The sequence below is a fragment of the Podarcis liolepis genome (assembly GCF_965112155.1).
Source record: "Podarcis liolepis genome assembly, chromosome: 9".
NCBI lineage: Eukaryota > Metazoa > Chordata > Lepidosauria > Squamata > Lacertidae > Podarcis > Podarcis liolepis.
This window is the reverse complement of record NC_139564.1, coordinates 35,778,892-35,798,405: the sequence shown is the minus strand read 5'-3', so window position 1 is coordinate 35,798,405 and position 19,514 is coordinate 35,778,892. Positions and strand designations below refer to the sequence as shown.

The 19,514-nt window shown below is 40.7% G+C and overlaps 1 protein-coding gene across 1 annotated transcript in view; it reads left to right on the top strand.

The window, feature by feature from the left end:
* The window catches only part of RNF150 (ring finger protein 150), a 91,757-nt gene that overhangs the window by 45,916 nt on the left and 26,327 nt on the right, over nucleotides 1-19,514 (top strand). Inside the window, exon 2 of the mRNA XM_083520083.1 lies at nucleotides 13,069-13,319. Coding sequence (XP_083376209.1) covers nucleotides 13,069-13,319 — 251 coding nt within the window. The remainder of the gene's footprint in view (nucleotides 1-13,068; nucleotides 13,320-19,514) is intronic.

Below are 19,514 nucleotides of genomic sequence, written 5' to 3'. Positions count from 1 at the left end.
GGAAAACTCAGCAGTGGCCAGAGGATTGGAGAAGATCAGTCTACATCCCAATCCCAAAGAAGGGCAGTGCCAAAGAATGCTCCAAGTACCGCGCAATTGCACTCATTTCACACGCTAGCAAGGTTATGCTTAAAATTCTACAAGGAAGGCTCAAGCAGTATGTGGATCGAGAACTCCCAGAAGTGCAAGCTGGATTTAGAAGAGGCAGAGGAACCAGAGACCAAATTGCAAACATGTGCTGGATTATGGAGAAAGCTAGAGAGTTCCAGAAAGACATCTATTTCTGCTTCATTGACTATGCAAAAGCCTTTGACTGTGTCGACCACAGCAAACTATGGCAAGTTCTTAAAGAAATGGGAGTGCCGGATCACCTCATCTGTCTCCTGAGAAATCTCTATGTGGGTCAAGAAGCTACAGTTAGAAAACAGTTAAAAAAAAGGCTGTATATTGTCTCCCTGCTTATTTAACTTATACGCAGAATTCATCATGCGAAAGGCTGGGCTGGATGAATCCCAAGCCGGAATTAAGATTGCTGGAAGAAATATCAATAACCTCAGATATGCAGATGACACAACCTTGATGGCAGAAAGTGAGGAGGAATTAAAGAATGCCTCGCAAGACGGAAAACCCGCTAGACGAAAGGGTTTTCCGTTTTTGAGCTGCTTCGCACGATGAATTTCCCTATGGGCTTGCTTTGCAAGACGAAAACGTCTTGCGAGTGTTCCGATTTTTTTCCGCTCCCCCCCTTTTTCTAAGCCGCTAATAGCCTTTTAGCCGCTAATCCGCTAAGCCTTTAATAGCCGCTAAACCGCTAATAGCGCTAATCCGCTAAGCCGCTAATAGGGTTGCTTCGCAAGACGAAAAAACCGCTAGACGAAGAGACACGCGGAACGGATTAATTTCGTCTTGCGAGGCACCACTGAACCTTTTATTGAGGGTGAAAGGGGAGAGTGCAAAATATGATCTGAAGCTCAACATAAAAAAAACGAAAATCATGGCCACTGGTCCCATCACCTCCTGGCAAATAGAAGGGGAAGAAATGGAGGCAGTGAGAGATTTTACTTTCTTGGGCTCCATGATCACTGCAGATGGTGACAGCAGCCATGAAATTAAGAGACGCCTGCTTCTTGGGAGGAAAGCAATGACAAACCTAGACAGCATCTTAAAAAGTAGAGACATCACCTTGCGAACAAAGGTCCGTATAGTAAAAGCTATGGTTTTCCCAGTAGTGATGTATGGAAGTGAGAGCTGGACCATAAAGAAGGCTGATCGCCGAAGAATTGATGCTTTTGAATTATGGTGCTGAAGGAGACTCTTGAGAGTCCCACGGACTGCCAGAAGATCAAACCTATCCATTCTTAAGGAAATCAGCCCTGAGTGCTCACTGGAAGGACAGATCGTGAAGCTGAGACTCCAATACTTTGGCCACCTCATGAGAAGAGAAGACTCCCTGGAAAAGACCCTGATGTTGGGAAAGATGGAGGGCACAAGGAGAAGGGGACGACAGAGGATGAGATGGTGGAACAGTGTTCTCGAAGCTACAAACATGAGTCTGACCAACCTGCTGGAGGCAGTGGAAGACAGAAGTGCCTGGCGTGCTCTGGTCCATGGGGTCACGAAGAGTCGGACACGATTAAATGACTAAACAACAAAACAACATAAGAATATTGCACACCAAAATGCCTGTAAGTGGTTCCTCATTTCATATGTATGGAACACTGCATATACTCTGTAGATTTAACTGTAATTGGCCTTTGTTTGCCGTTAAGATGGGCTTAGAATTATTGAAGACAGCCACACTTATCAAAGTATATGCCTTTTCTAATAAGAAACATGTTAACTACAAAGTTGCCATTTAAATACAACCCTGTGCAGTGCAGCCCCCTGTGAGATTTTAGAGCAGAGTCCCTTTTGGCCCTTAGGTGCTGCTGTAGGGAATTGGATGCTTTTCTCACCTCAGAGCTCTAGGACAATGGTAGGCAAACTAAGGCCCAGGGGCCGGATCAGGCCCAATCACCTTCCAAATCCGGTCTGCGGACGGTCCGGGAATCATCATGTTTTTACATGAGTAGAAAGTGTGTTTTTATTTAAAATGCATCTGTGGGTTATTTGTGGGGCATATAGGAATTCGTTCTTTTTAAATTTTCCAAAATATAGTCCGGCCCCCCAACAAGGTCTGAGGGGCAATGGACCGCCCCCCTGCTGAAAAAGTTTTCTGACCCCTGCTCTAGGAAGAGTGCTGTCTTTGAAGGTTATTTCTTACTATTAGTAACATAAAGATAATGCTGGTTTTGCAAAAAGCACAATGGGCTTCTCCCAGTTACTGGTTTATGACAATGTTGGGTGCATCAAAGTGTTAGCTATAAGAGTGTGCCATTCACATTAATTATGAAACATGCAACAGTTGCCTGTCTCAATCCTGTCCATATTGATGCGGAAGTAAATCCTGTTCAGTTTAAGGAGACTTCCTCCTAGGTAAGTCTGCATAAGACTGTGGCCTCAATGACTGAACACAGCCATTAGTATCAGAAGCTGATATTTAAGGATTCTGAAATGCCCACTACTAACACATAACAAATCTGCACCATTTCATCTTTTTCTATATACTGTACAGTAATGATATTTTTATGGTCTGTTACAAAGGGTTTGGAACACAGTATGATTCATCCTCCATCCTGTCTTTTGTCCCTTGTTATGTAATGTTCTCTGTACATTGTGAACAGAGCAGGATGCCCTTATCTAGACAGCCCAGATATCTAATAAATCTACTATAATTTCTTACAGTGTTTTGATGGCCTATTTGGCAAGCCATGTCCTAAAAACAGGACCAGGCCATGCTTCTTAAAAAGATATTAAAACCTTCCTCTCTCTCTAAAAAATATATAGTGTTTGCTTTACATGAACATGAAAGAAAGGTGATTTATTTCTCTACCAGTATTTTCTTGTTATGGATACTACCAAAATAAATCCCAAAGGGTTTATCCTGAGAGCCAACTTTGGCAGGTCATATGATTGACATGTGGGTTATCCCACCCACCTGCCACAGTTGGCCGTGGGGGTGGGGGAAATAAAGATCTGGCCCACTTGCACTTGGCCAGGAAGATTCCCCACCCCCATCCACTGTAAAACAAGCCTTGGCTGCTACTTGCGAAGTTTTTTTTTTGATGTTGATGTGTTTCTTCCTTTTGAGCATTGTGCAAGTGATCACCTTGCCCTTGTTTTAACCTCTGCTCCCTGATTCACTTTCCCCTCTTCCCCTGAGTGTTGACATTTCAGGGAGATCTTCTAGGATCAGCCTTGTTTGGAGAAGCCACTTGAGCGTCTTGGTGTTTAAAGAATATCTGTTTATTTAAAGAGACACAATGCCCATAGCCTGCAGCAGTGCTCTTCCCAAAACAACACAGCAGCACTCCTGGCTCATCAAGACTCCCAGCCCAGAAGCCTCTTAGCTCCAGAACACCAAACTGCTTTTTCTGTTTCATTGATGGGTCAAAATCAGGCCATAAATACTATGCCTTGCAGTCAGAGCTCCTTTGGGCAAGCTGACTTTAGCCCATAACCGTGACAGTTTCCAGAACACCATAGTAGCTAACAATCAGCTTAATGAGCCCTTCTGACCACATCACATCAAGTCTACTGAGAGAAATACTTGCATAAGGCAGCATGTCTGTAATGAAATTCTAGCCCAGGAAATGGATTACAGTGGTGTACATGGATATGTTTTGTTGAGGGTGTTATGCTGGCATTTGGGCAGCTGGGAATATAGCAACAGTAAAGCTTGGCTTGGTGCAGATGGCTTGGAGATGATTGTATGAGATCTCCCTGTGAGACTCTGGACAAAACTTGCATTCCCCCAACCCACCTCCAAACTGTGTGCCTGTACTTCACTTCTTCTTAAAGATCACCAAAAATAATCTCACTTCTAGAGCCTCACTGTCTTATTGTGAACAAGTGTGCTCTTGATTTGTGTGCTCATTCTCCCCCAGGGAGAAGCAGCATTTTAAGTTGGCATTCATGATGATAAGACTGTCTTGTGGATATAATGCAGCCCTCTAACTTGGCATCCTTACTCTGCCAGATAAGTATTTTTTTGGTAACCTTCTAATATTTATATTTGATTTTGTAGTTAGTGGGTATCAACAGTACATGCAAAGAGTGCTCCCGTATTTACATCAGCCGCTTGTTTTTCTTGCCTTCCAATCAATTAAAAATGTAGTGTCACCCTCGCATCCAAAACATGCCCATCCAGATCTCCTTTCTTTGAGGTTTTATGTGGTTTTAGGGTTGAAATATTTCAAACAATGAAAATCCGGGCAAAAAAGTTGTTGTTTTCAGTTGAATAAATATTACATAGAATAAATACTACTTTATACAACTTCACATTCTACAATTCATGCTCTCATTCTGGAACTGGTATCATAGTACATACTTGCCCTGGCTTTGATTTATTCAAAATAGTTGGTTTTACAATTGTTCCCACCACAAATCTGTAAACAAAATATATTTTTTTCTGAGATGTGCAGGAAAACATGGGAAAGCTGTTTACATACAGTTAGTCCAAATAATTGTTATACTTATACTGGACTAGTATAACATACTCTTTGCAAGACTTCATGAAAATCTTGACACTTCTGTCATTCTCAAATGCCACAGTATTGTTTTTTTCAGGTGTTGGTCTGTGGAAGCAGAAGCACGTGACACAAATCTTAGGTAGATTCTACTATAGTGCTGTTTTTGACCTTTAAAGACCTAAACAGCCTGAATCCAGAATAATATGTAGAGCGTGTATACCCACATTCCATATAAATGCTTTTAGACATTTTGGAAGAAAACACATTTGTTATTCCTGACTTTTGTATAAACCTTCTGGTATAAGCTGGAATTGCTTTTTGAATTGCAATTTCAGTTATTGCTTGCCAATGCAATTGTTTTTGTATTATTTTGATGCTGCTTTTATTGTCTTATGGTTATAAAACTCTTTGGAGATTATTTTCTGGGAAAGTATTTTAAATGTGACTTAAATTTGGAGTGCAGTTGTAGCAGAGTTGAGTTTTTGGACTGACATGTTCCAAAAAGTGTCACCTTCCAAACCCTTAACCTCACTAGCACTAGTCTCTTGCGGCAGCAGTCAGAAAAAGGGGTGTTGGGGACACCTACAAAATGACATCAGATAATCCTGCTAATCTGTGTACAGATTATGGTGTAGAGTGATTGCTGCGGAAAGTCTGTGCACTTTCTGCTGCCTGTGTCTGACACTTCTGCACCTCTTACATCTGCAGGAGGAGGAAGCAGACTGTAAGGTATAAGGCAGCAATGGAAAAGGAGGCTAACTGGGGACAACAACTCAGATTTTGTTTTCTCTTTGGGCAGCAAAAAGGCTGCAGCTGATCCATCTTGTGCTAATACTTTTGCTTGTCCTTATTGTGCTGTGAAACACTTTGCTTTCAAGCAGTTCCCTGCATGTGGTATACAGGTAACTTGCATCTTATGTAGGGGTTACATTCCTGGCCATTGCATGTATAAGCAACATCACACAAAGCCGGAACAATCCCAAGGAAATCATTTAAAATTACCAGTGAGGGACGAATATTACTTGTGTTCTTCTTCCTCTTCTCCCTCACTGGATGATGCTTCAGATGATATGAGAACAAGGGGGCTTGACTGGCAGCCAGAAGATGTTCTTGGCTGTGGTTCAGATCCAGAGCTGGGTTGCTTGGGCACATCTGATACTACTGTTGTTATTGATCCTTTGTGGGGATCTTGGTGATTGGTGGCTGCCACTGTTGTCTCATGAGCTTGTCAAGCATTTCTTTGTATGGTCTCAGACTGTCTGTAAGCTCACCGGTGATCTTGAGGCCGTGTTCCATGAAGGGGTCAAACTCCACAATCATAGCTTTTGAATGCTTTATGACTTTGGAAGAGCTAAGAAAATTTCTGCAGGTTCCAGCTTGCTGGCTCATGTTTACCTCCTCATCTTCCTCCTTGCACTCTGAACTTGATCAGACCAGTTCCTCCAGCTCTTCAACAGTCAACACCTGTTGGCCCTCAATTAGCTCTTCCACCTCTTCCTAGATGAGGCCAGCAAAGCCATCACCACCCATTTGCCTGACCATCTGCACAATGTCTTCCACCACAGTGGCAATACTTGGAAATCCCTTGAAATCATGCACACATTCCTTCCACAGGTTCCGCCAGCATGCACACATAACTGCCTATTGTTCCAAACTCTTGATGCAAATCTGTTGTTCATATCGTTCCCCTCAACAGAACATGGTTATCAACAAAAAGAAGCATATCCGTGGGATGTTGCTTAGAGACATGCAATTTGGAACTGAGAATCAAGCATTTTGCTGTTTGAGATTTCTTACTGTTTTTTCTCTTCTTTTAGGCCAAAGCATATCTCTTCTCTCAAGAAGGCACAGTCATCTGCCTCCTTTCAGCCTCTGTAGGCATAGCAATATCTTTTACATTGCATTTTATATGATGTAAACTGCCTTGTTTTATCATGTGAAAAGATTGGGTTATAAATTTTCAAATAAATAAACCCATTGCCATAATTGTGCTGGGAAAATATACAAAGCTTTCTCTTTGTATATTCATGAAATATACAGTCATTTCTGCCAAAGATCAAATGAAGAACAGTAGCCATTTTTTGCACTAATCGTATATCATCTGGCTAGCATATAATTGACAGACACTGCGTGATACTGTGGATAATAACATTCACTTCCTTTCACACTGGCTAGCAGACATTTGTTTTAACTTGTGAATTTAGGCTGAGGCTGTTTAATTGCTTATGCTGCTTTGGTGCAGACAAGCTTCTGCTTTCCTTGGGCTGTTTTACAGAGATATCAATGAACCAAATGAGTCAAATTTTATTTTTATTTTTTTAAGAATGAACAAATCATTCATTTTCACCCTATCCATATCTTTTGGTACTGCATACTTTAGATTTTTTTTTGTTACATTTTAAAATAACACATTTCCTTTTCCTTAAGGACACAAGTGAGAGCAGAGTATATTGACAAATAAGTGTGAAGGGAAGAAATGAGAATGATCAGGAACTGTAAAAGGCATACTAAAGACTTTCTTGGATGTAGGTATAAAAAAACCCAGTAACCATTATCTTGTAATCACCAAAGTACTACTGAGGAGAATCTGAGTATTCTTTTTTATTTCCTATTAGCAGAGTGGATAACACTTAGGAACAAGTACCGTTGTTTTTTAAGTATAATTAGTTTTGGGGTTAGCTGTAGCTTTTAACTGATATGAGATCTTATCTGTAGTTAATATTTCCTGTATCTTATTATACTTTCCTTGAACAATAGGATTTATTTCTCCATTTTTCTGCAGATTGTAACTTTGCCCCTCCCCCTAATTTTAGTAGTTACAATCAGCATGCAGTTCAGCTCCCCTTCCAGGCAATAATCCCCTGCTCACACACACCCCCCACCGCCCCCAATATCACCCTGAAGGGTGTAGGAACCTCCCCAATGCATTTCATGATGGGCTACTGCAAGCTGGGGAAATCTTCACGTACCCGAGGCCAGGCTGGTGTGTTGTGGCTAGAGCAGTGAAAAGTCTGTTCATAGACTTTGATGAAAAAGCTCTGAAGGACTGAGGTAAAATTCTACAGGGATTTGCAAAATCAAAGCAGAGTCTCAAAGTTTAAGCCCTAAGTAGAATTCAATAAGATTGTTTCATTAAAGCCAGGCGTGGATTTAGAAAAAGAAAAAGAAACACAATACAGGCAGTCTCCAGAGAAATACTCAGGGTAATCTGCCAGAATTTTGAGGAGTAAAGTGTTCCTAAAGGCCAAAGAAGCAGCATATGGAAAAGCTTTTAATGATGTCTGATAGCACTGTTAATGCCTAGATGTTTTATGACATTTTTAATCTAACCAAAATAAATAACAGGATCCTAATTCATTTCATATTGTCAAGTTCTCCTGCTTGATTGATGGGTTGAAATTCTTTATTAGCAGGGGCTGGGGAGTCAGACACAAAATATAAACTCTTTCGCTGGACATTTTCACCATACGTTTTGGTTTGCCGCAGTGTCTGCATACAATTAAGGAAAGCCAGCCAGTTCTGAGTTCTTCGGGGCCTCTGCACAACTGACATTGATTACAGCAAAATGAGAAGAAAATTCTTGGCCTCCCTGCACAATGATAAACACACTGGCTTAGTTCTGTGCTACGTTGGAAAGATCACAGTCAGCTGCATCTTGTCTGTGTCTGGTCTGCATTTTGAAAGGAGTCCTAATTAGCATTCAGACAGGTTCAGTGGAGCTCTGTAGTATTCTGTTAATATCTGAGTGGAAGGTTCCCATTTTAATTGCTTCATATTGTAGCCAGACATTAAACGACCAGTGTAAAAAAAGGTGTGTGGGGGGGGGAGGAACCCCTTTGGCTTTAATTATCCTGTTAAATTGTTAATGTGTCTGCAGCATTGTGCAGTTTGTGGCCGAAGGGTGGGGTTATAGTCTGAATTAGTATTTTCAATAAGGGGGGGGGGGGTTCCTTCCAGATAGGGACCTAATATTGCAAACGGGTTATTATGATATCGCGAATGGGTAGTCAACAACAGGTTTCTGTAATTTTTTCATGGGAAGGATAAACAGGGAGACTTTTTGGAAGCTGGCTGTGGGTTGGCATTTTGATGTTGACTTGTACCGCTCCGGCGGGAAGGTAAACGGCATTTCCGTGCGCTGCTCTGGTTCGCCAGAAGTGGCTTAGTCATGCTGGCCACATGACCTGGAAGCTGTACGCCGGCTCCCTCGGCCAATAAAGCAAGATGAGCGCTGCAAGCCCAGAGTCAGTCACCTTTATGTCATGTGGAAGCACCATATCTCCATTTAAAAGTCATATGGAAGTACAGTGATACTTCGGGTTACATATACTTCAGGTTACATACACTTCAGGTTACAGACTCCGCTAACCCAGAAATAGTACCTCAGGTTAAGAACTTTGCTTCAGGATGAGAACAGAAATTGCGTGGCAGTGGGAGGCCCCATTGGCTAAAGTGGTGCTTCAGGTTAAGAACAGTTTCAAGTTAAGAACGTACCTCCGGAACGAATTAAGTACTTAACCTGAGGTACCACTGTATTGCACTCATTGCACAGATTATATATGGATTCAAAGTGAGTTGGGAAAGTAATGGAAAAGGAGAAAAGGATAATGGAAGAATGACTTCAATTTTTTTAAAGGGAAAACTTAACTACCTAGAAGAGAAGACGTCCACTCTGATATTTCATAGGTGACAAAACAGAGGCATTTAATCACCATCATTATACATTATATTTATGTTGAGTGGGATATTTAATTTGTTTTTGATTATTTATCTTTTATATTTATGATAGTGAAAATTGGAAATACTTGAGTACTTTTTAAACCCTGATTTTCACACCAGGGATTGCTGGCTAGGCTAGAATTGCCACAAGTCCCAGCCAGCATGGCTAATTATTAGATCTGAAATGTCTGTGAGGGTACCAGGTTGGGGAAGATTGGCCTACGCCGATGCCCCCATCTCCATAATTGTACATGGGCATATCTACCTGTTATGTCTTGCATTTTACCAATGCGGAGATCCTTATCCTCCATAGGTTATTCCCTCTTTAAAGCTATCATTTGTTGCTAATCGTGATGACTATATGTTACCAGCAGGATCAGATGCAGCATGTCTCTGAATACCATCTGATGGGGAATTGGCTACTTACCTGAGTGAGGCCTTGCTTATGAACTTCCCAGGGGTGTATGGCTGACCATTGCAGGAAGCTGGGCTAATTCAGCAGGGCGATAAGAAGCTTTTATACATAAACTTATTTTTACCTTTTTATTTTTTTTGGGGGGGGGGGTTAATTCATGGTTTTAAATAACCTGTGTCCCATGGCAAATAACCTGAGGTACCACTGTAGAGGTTCTAAGTACTTAATTCGTTCCGGAGGTCCGTACTTAACCTGAAACTGTTCTTAACCTGAAACACTACTTTAGCTAATGGGGCTTCCTGCTGCTGCCGCGCTGCTGGAGCACAATTTCTGTTCTCATCCTGAAGCAAAGTTCTTAACCTGAAGCACTATATCTGGGTTAGCGGAGTCTGTAACCTGAAGCGTATGTAACCTGAAGCGTATGTAACCCGAGGTACCACTGTATATGATCAGACAATGATGTTTTTGGAAATGAAGGTTTTCAGCTGAGGAACTGCCTGGAATTAGGTGAGTGGTTGCCGGGGGTCTCTTTTATGGTTATGATCAGATTTGTAGAGCTCCTTTCCTAGACAATTGTTGCCTGGTGCTGACACTGCTATTCTTTGAGTGCCCCATTAAATCCGTCCTGTCCTCCCAACCTTCTGGTGGTTTACAAGATCTAGTTGCTTATTTAATTTTAACAGCTGCTGCTATTGCTGTTTTTATGCGTTTAGGCTTCTGTGTCATACTGTTTTCAGGTTTGCTTTCTATAGCATTTTCCCGAGTCCGGGAGGGGGGCAGTGTTGTTATTATTGTAGTGATGACGATGACGATGATGATTTTGTTTTTGTTTTTAAATTGAGTTGTCAGTTGCCTTTGAGACCCAATGCAGTAGAAAGGTAAGATCAGATATATATATATATAAACTGGAAGGAATATGAATATCGTCAATCAATACATGTGGGGAAAAGATGGGTCTATTTCTATATTGCTTTGGTTATCAGTGACTGACAATAGTTACATGTGAGTGGGCTAGTTATCATTTTTAAGCTTATTCTGCAAGGCAGTTTTTGCTGAATCCAAATGTGATTTAGAGAAGTCTACCACTTAATATTTCAGATGAACTATGCTTGTCTTACTATGTCAGATAGTAAGCTTCAGAAATCAAACATTTCTTTCTACATTGTCTCAAACATTTTTATTTCATTCAAAAGTTTGTCTAAGAATTGACTGTTAATGTAACAGGTTTCTGACATAAGGCTCCTAAAATCTCCTAAGTACAATTTTCAATTCAGTGTTGTTATTTTAAGTTTTCTCTACTGCAGCATTAAATGGTATTGAAACATAACCTTTTGCCTGAGTTCTTATACACCATGTTGAGTTGTGCTGTACAATCCATCTAAAGTTAGTCATGACTAGGGAAGTAAGAAGGCAGCCATTTCAGTTCTGACCTGCCTTCGTCACAATCAGTGCTGTTTCCATTCCACTGCAGCTCAGTTCCTGCTAAATGCTATGTTAATCATCCTACTGTCTGCTATTTAACAGAATTTATGTAATTGTTTACTTAATTTATGTAAGTTATGAATTTAACATAATTAATGATCATTCTTCCTACACCATTCATTTCAGTGCAAAGGAAACACAATATAAATGAGGGAGAGGGAAGCCATCCATTATGCATTGTTTCTAGACTGAAAACAACAAGTTGAATTCCATTCCAACATGGGATGAATAAGTGAGCATCAGCAACTTGTTCTTCTGTTTCCATTTTCACTGGAATTCTGCAACACCCATCGTCATGACTAGATCCTTTTTTTTTTTTAAGGGACCTGAGTTTCTTGTCCCTAAAACCTTTTTGTTGGCTTCCATAGGAATTAGTGCTAACTAACTCTAGTTATGTCAGGGCTGGTTTAATGGAGTGGTCCAAAAATTTTGCAACATTTTTCACCCACCTCTGCGGTAATACATAAGTAAATGTAGTTCAAATTACTGATCCAGTGAAACTCTCCAGTTTATGAGGTGACTGGTATGCAGAACACAGATTATGGTCTGATTTTTTTTTAAAATAAAGGAAATTCTTTTTTTATATGTCTTGAAATTTCTCCAAGAAATACAGTTACTAGTGCTGGATGGACATGTCTGGGTCTGTACCTGCAAGCAATAAAATGATGCTGAATATAGAACCAAAAGATAGAATAGGAAGCATCTTGATTTCTGGAGGATGGACTACTGAGATGTCGCTGGGTTGTGTTTGATTTACCTATCATTTCAAGCCCTGTAGAGGCATGACTAATAGGGAAACGTAAGCACATAAAGGAGGGCAGCAGGAATGAGCATGCTAGCTTCACCCCTTTCCACCACTATTTCAGTTGATTTCCAACTCACCCTCATGGAGGGTGAGTGTCTGTAGTGGGAAGTCTTTTTGTATCCATGGAGGCTCCCTGTGCATTTTGGAGCCCTGGAAAATCAAATTGAAAGACAGTAAGAACGTGTGGATGAAGAGAGTGTGGTTGTCACACTTCTACCATTCTCCTGATTATATTTCCTTATTGGTAATGCTCTCTAGAGTCATTAACAATCCTGTGCAATGCAAAATTAGAGGCTGCTGTTAATCAAAGGCCACTGGAACATCTTGTAGTCCTTTTAGCTCAAATACAGCGATGGGTAAATGTCCCTCAGCAAGTGAGTAGTTTTCAGTTAACCATGTCATCACCCCCCCAATTGTTAAATAATAAAGAAAAATGGCATTTTGAGATGTTTAGAGAAAGAACGACAGAAAAAGCTACCCATTCATTGCATTTAGACACCTTTGATTCATGATTCAGTGTGATTCGTCTTGTCAGCTGCTTAAAAATTCATAGCAAACTCTGTATTAATGTCATCTAGAAATAGAAAAAGAGAAGGAGCGATGTAAGCAATAAAGCAAGCAGAGACTCTATTGTTCCCACTGAAGACGTAGCCAACATGAGGCATGATTTACAGTTAGACATTTTGTATGATCATAGCACCCTTGTACTCTTTGATCTTAAATAATAGCTTTAAATACAAGTGGTCAAATAGGAAAGGTGTGTAGCGCTTATGAGTCATTACTCAATCGCTGTTTCCTACTGTGGAAATAGGCTTCCCGCAAGCTGTTGCAGGACCCTATTGCAACTCTGAGTTTCAACCTCCCTACCTAAAGTTCTCTTTGGGTTCAAGTTTGTTTCCTCCCTCGATGGAAAACAACATAAACACATAGGAGTATGCTGCAGATGCTTTTCTTCAATTGCCATTGCGCCTCTTTGTTGCTGTGATGCTATTGCTTTCCCTCCTCTTAAAAATTGCTGCTTTCCTTGGTTGTTGCTGTTTTTTAATGGCTGTTTTTCCTTCTTTCCAATCTGGCAGGTACAGAAGATGTTGTAGCAATAATGATCCCTGAGCCAAAGGGGAAAGAAATAGTGAGTCTGCTGGAGCGAAATATTACTGTGATGATGCATATAACAATTGGAACCCGAAACCTACAGAAGTACGTTAGCCGAACCTCTGTGGTATTTGTCTCCATCTCCTTCATTGTGCTGATGATCATCTCCTTGGCATGGCTAGTCTTCTACTACATTCAGAGGTTCAGATATGCGAATGCTAGAGACAGAAACCAGGTGAGTAGCTTTGCAAATGGACATAGTTTTCTCTCCCGCAGTGCCCCAAGTTCCTTAAAAGGGTTTGTGTCATTGTTATTTAACCTTTCCGAACCCATAGTAATGAATTGCACTTTAAATTAACCTGTCTTTTTATTGCCAAGAAGGAAATGTTTAATATGAAGGAAAGAGGCAATGAGAGAGCCAGCTAGTACAAAAACAAAAAAACAGGGAAGAAAGACAGGTGAATTAATAGATTCTTACACAATGAAGTGCTTGTTATATTTTTCACCTGTACTAGGAACTGTGGAATTCCCTCCCCACAGAGATGTGTCTGGCACCTGTTTCCCCTGGCCTTTGAGAACTGTTTTTAATGTTATATTTTTATATTGCTGTAATTCATCATGAGAACTTATCATGACGGGTTGTCAGAAATCTAACAAATAATAATAATACAATACAACAGCTAAGAGAATAACAAGATGATGTGCCATTTGACAGTTCTTGCACTGAATAAGTGAGGTGTCAGAACTGATAGTTCTATGCCCAGGAATGTGTTCACACTATTTTTATTTATTTTTTACTCCAGAGAAAACAACCATTAACACATTACTTAAGGCAAAGTAAGAGAATTTTACTCCTGCTTGAAAATGGGGCACCTAACTCCCATATGGCTTGTGATGGTAGCAGAGTTCTTGCATTCCTGCTTTGTTGTGTGCACACTTCATTCTTGGTCTCAGGTTGAGGAATTGGAACTGGAAATGCCAAAAGGCAACAGATAAGGAGTGAAAGGCCCAGACAGAGAGTAGTCAGATCTAGTACCAAGTGGGAAATGGCAGGAAGTTTTAAAAAGCAAAAAGAAAAAGAAAAAGCTGTAACTTCTTTTAAAAGTGCACAAACTTATGCAGATAGAAGATGAGTAACATAATGTACGAAAGAAAAATAACTATTTTCGTGAAGAAAATTGTAACTGTACAACTGCTCCATTAGTTTCCTATTTCCAGGTTTCTACCAGCCATCCAGCCCCTGTCTCTTATCAGCACCAGGGTGCAGAGATCCAGCAGTTACCTTTCTCTTTTAGCCCCACTGACTGAAGTAGCACCCACACCCCAGCCAAAATTTTGAACCAGCAGTTTGTATGTCTACACATATGCATCACTGCTCACATATATAAGGCTATTTCAGAGACAAAAACAGATACCTTGGGGCCAAACTATACATTACATTTCTGTTACTTCTTTTTTAGTTACAGCCACAGGGATCCAGTTGTCATTAGAACCATAACATGCAAGGAGATGAGATTTGTCCTTTCTCTCTCATTGGACAAATTGGACGTGCCCCATATTCTGGGCACGTATATTAGATTCAGAAGGAAAAACTCCATTAGCGTCCAGTAGAACTTTTAAACTGCTAAACTTCATCCCTGTGTGGGAGGGCAATTTTCAGCCAAATCGCATCTGGGGAGGGAAGGAATAAACCTCTCTATGCACTGTGATACCAGTGGCAGTCCTCCTCCACTAATATATAAATATATTAAAAAGATGCCATTTTAACATAGGACACATGGCTGGAAACATTGCTGTCATGGAAAAATTGTCAAAGCAACTTAAAGCTTGAAGAAACACAAAAGCCAGAGATGATTTTGAAGAAATTTGGTACATGTTTGTTCAGTACATTAGGAAAGATAGCATAATGACAAAGCCACAAGTAACTCATGGCACTCTGGAACAATCTGCTAAGAAAATATCACAATATCCAATTATAATCATTTAAGAATAAACATATGGGCTATATTACTACTTGCCTTATACTAATATATACACAGAGAATACTTTGGGGGAAGGGGAGATGGGAATTAAGTTATGTGTATTTGTACTTTTGTATTATATAAATGCAAAGAAAGAGACTAAAAAAAAAAATTGTGAGCACATAATTCACTGGAGGAACTACAAATGGCTTCCGCTAAAGAGGATTAAGTATTACACAAATGGCTTCAGTAAAAGAGACTGAAAAGCTACATATTTCAGACATGCTAAAAATGCAAATGTGCAATACTGCTGACAAATGTAAGATTAAGCTTTGCATACCTTATTAAAGAATATTCAGAATGGAGAGTAAAATAGCCCACAGATTATATGCAAGTTTATTGGCTGAAAGATTGTTTGGAATAAATTCTGGAAAGCAAGACTTGCACTTTTATTTTTATATTTCATTCAACTGAAATTCTGCTCAGCCAGTGCCATTGGTGGCAGTACATCTGTAAGCATCATTCATTGACATGCCATGGCTGTTATAATGGTCAACTTATTCTGCCCATCAAGAGTCTCTTCATTGGTGCAACACCCCCCCCACACACACACCTTGAACAGTATCAACTTTCGTGGCACATGTCCACCCATTTTGTTTTTGTTTAGTTGTTTAGTTGTATCCGACTCTTCGTGACCCCATGGACCAGAGCACGCCAGGCCCTCCTGTCTTCCACTGCCTCCCACAGTTTGGTCAAACTCATGTTGGTAGCTTCGAGAACACTGTCCAACCATCTTGTCCTCTGTCGTCCCCTTCTCCTTGTGCCCTCAAACTTTCCCAACATCAGGGTCTTTTTCAGGGAGTCTTCTCTTCTCATGAGGTGGCCAAAATATTGGATTCTCAGCTTCAGGATCTGTCTTTCCAGTGAGCACTCAGGGCTGATTTCCTTCCGAATGGATAGGTTTGATCTTCTTGAAGTCCATGGGACTCTCGAGTCTCCTCCAGCACCAATTCTTTGGCGATCAGCCTTCTTTATGGTCCAGCTCTCACTTCCATACATCACTACTGGGAAAACCATAGCTTTAACTATACCGACCTTTGCTGACAAGGTGATGTCTCTGCTTTGGTCATAAATGTTTTCTTTATTAAAAGTTGGAAATTTCCCTCCAACTTTCTAGCAGAGCTATGTTTGAAAGAGCAGATTGCAGTTGGTACACATCACAAACTGAATCTTTCCTACTAAAGAGAATAAAGATTCCTGTGGAATTTTTGGTGTGTTTTTTGACGTGTAGTGGTCAGAGTGTTGGACCAAAACCTGAGAGACCAGAGTTCATCTCCACTCAACCATGAACCTTGGGCCAGTCACTATCTCTTTTGCCTAACCTGGCTCATATGATTGTTGTGAGGATAATTTCAGGTGAACCATGTGTAGGTGGAATCTAAATGTAATAAACTGTCCCATTCTCCCTCCTGCAATCCCATCAGCTGCATCTGATGAACTCAATGCAGATTAAAAAAACCACCACTGACTTATTCCTCTTGTTTGCTTTGGAATAAAAAAATGAAATTTCCTTGGCTTAATGTTCAGAGAGTATTGATTTCCAAGTCCTGTTGTCAACATTTATTGCTTGCCAGCTTTCATTCCGAAACTGAGAGCTGCTAATAGGGAGTCTTCTCTTGACAGCTTTCTTTCAATCTGTGCCATTAGTCTTTGCTGCAGCCATTTCCCTTTATTCCTGTGCCATGAGTTCTTCTATTAAAGTAGCCCTTCCTGCCTGGATCAAAATATAAAACATTAACAGTTAATATATCTTTGGCTGTATGATATGTAGAAATGATGTGAAACATCAGCTTGCTTATAACTTATATCTGTTTGGCCTTTGGCTCTCACATATTCAGTATTTCTTCTGCGTCTTCTTGGGCAGAGTGCTCAAAGCTTAACGTCCGGTGTAGTATTGCATGTTTGACATTTGAAGTATGGAGGTTTTCCATCTCTTCTTCTAAAGCCATTTGTTGCAAACATTTGCCCTCTTTAGCTTGGCCTTTGTCGTTCCCTCCGCTCAGTATGACGTTCACTGATATATAATGCATAGCAATAGCTATGATAATTACATCATAGGTTGCTAACATGCTGCTTGGGGGTAGACACGCATCCACAATAACTTTCCTTGCTATCCACAGGGTCCCATCCCTCTGCTGCTTCCTCCACTGCAATGAGGCTTGGGGAGAAAACCCCTTGTTTAGCCAACAGAAGGCTTTTAAAAGCCTGATTATACTGCAAGGAACAATTTAGAGGAGGGGCTGCATGTGTGGTGCCCACAGTAGTTTTTCTGGATTGCAAATGTGGCCACGATCCCAAAAAAGATTGGTAACCCCTGTTTCAGGTCATTCTTGCCAATATCTTTATCATGTGGTATTTTAGTTCTGTCAGCAGCCTATTTTAATTATTTAAATATGTGTTTCATTTGTTTTCTGCACTGGTTTGCTTTCCTTTTGACAGAGAGCACCCAAGCTCATGTCAAATTGGTTACAGCTCTAGAATTTTATGGCAGAGGAAGCTGTATAGTCTCATCTCAGATCTATTTTTTTTTTTTTATAAAATTTTTATTTGGTTTTCTGCTTTTATAAAGACAAAACCTACACAAAGAAGACAAAAGACAAAAACATGTATAAAATCAGCAAATCCCCATTTCATAACCTTGTTCCTTGACTTCCCCCCACCTCCCCTCGTGCATCCCAGTTTCAAGATTATATCAGCAAGTTGGTGTTTCTCCTCTTAACAATCTTGTTCATCTTATTACCTTTTTTATAATAAAAATTGATTTTCATAAGTTGGACTTAAGCTCTCTTCCATCGATTTTCATTTTATCTTAATTAAGAGTCATCTTAACCAAACCTAGAAGTCTTAAGAGTTTATAAGAGTCTCTTCTTCCCTCCCTCCCATCCCCGGTTTTTGTCCCTTCCCAATAAAAATCCAAATTCGAGATTCTCAGCCTGGGTTCCTCACGTCCGAGGCTTTCAAATCTCTTTCAGTCCCTCTTCGCCTGTCCTGTTGGTAGTCCTTTATGTCAGTCGTCAAGTCTGGGAAAAGTTCTTTCACCATCAAAGTGTATCCTCTTCCCACAAGAAGATTCCAAAGTGACTGCTGAAGAATTTCCACAAAGTCTATCCCTTCAAAGTCTAAATCCAAACGGAGGCCCCAATCATATTTCTTTATTTTAAATTCCTGTATTCCATTTTGTCTTGGGACCTCCTCCTTCTTCTCCTGTGTCTTTCGCAGACTTGTGGTAGATATGTTCCCAGCGTCTCCTTGCTTGTATTCCGCAGATGTCAACTTTTGGTTGTTGCTTCCCAGGATTACTTCTTCTTTTTCTTGTTGTTTAGTCTCTTCCAGCTCTGTAGATATTGTTTCCCAATCAGCTGTGGATTCTTTCTCATTAAGGTCCTCAATACAAAGAGCAGAGTTGCCTGTTCCCAAGGTCATAGTCTCAAGTTGTTTATTCATGGCCAAGCTCTGCTCTTGTAAGATTCCCACCAGTTGAAACATCCTTTCGATTTCCACTAGTAACTTTCCTTCCACAGCCATTGTATCCATTGTAGTTTCACAGAATTCCCCCTAGGGGGAATCTGGTTACTTATTTGCCTTTTCACCAACAATCCTTTAACTGATTATTGTTACTTTGTTTCCAACAGTTTTGTCTCAATTATAACTCGTCTTAGTCCAGAGGGATCTTAAATGGCAATTTCTCACTTTAAACCGCCCGTTTGGCAGCTTTGACAGCTGTCAAACTCCGCAGCTCTTACGCAGGCAGAAAAGCAGGACGTTCCCGAGCCCGGGAGGGGGGGTTGTTTAAAACAAAAGTAAGGTTTCCAAAACTCCGCTCTCCAGCCCAAAATTTCCTTTAATTAAATCTTGGAAGTTAATGTCCTTTTTCACTCACCCCGCCAAGGGTAGGCTCTCCAGCTTAGCTCTTGTGTCGTTGCTTAGATCGTCTGCAAGGGGGGGGGTGCGGACTTCCTTTTGGCACACCCCCCGGTCGTCTCTAATTCAGGGTAAAAATTTTTAAAGTCCCAATCCGTCTTACTCACGGGTAGTTCTTTCAGTCCAGATTTTCAAGGAAGGAAGTCGGCGCTCTCTGGTTATGGCTCGCGGCTTCGCTCCACCGAGGTAGCGATCGACTCTCAGTGCCACGCCACCCCCGTATCGTCTCATCTCAGATCTAAAACACAAAAGGCAAAAGGCAGGTGTCGGTCAGTGGACCATAACATGAGAAAAAAGTAGTTTCTCTGTTTGCTAGGAAGAAAATATCACTTCTGGTTGCAGTGGCAAAGAGCAGTCCATGGGCATTATGGAAAGAAAAGGATGATGACTTCTGCCAGCCACTTAGAAGAGCTTTGCTACTGCTGCCACCATCACAAGCAATAGCAAAACTTCATCTTCTTTCAAGTTAAAAAAAGGAATCCACCGCT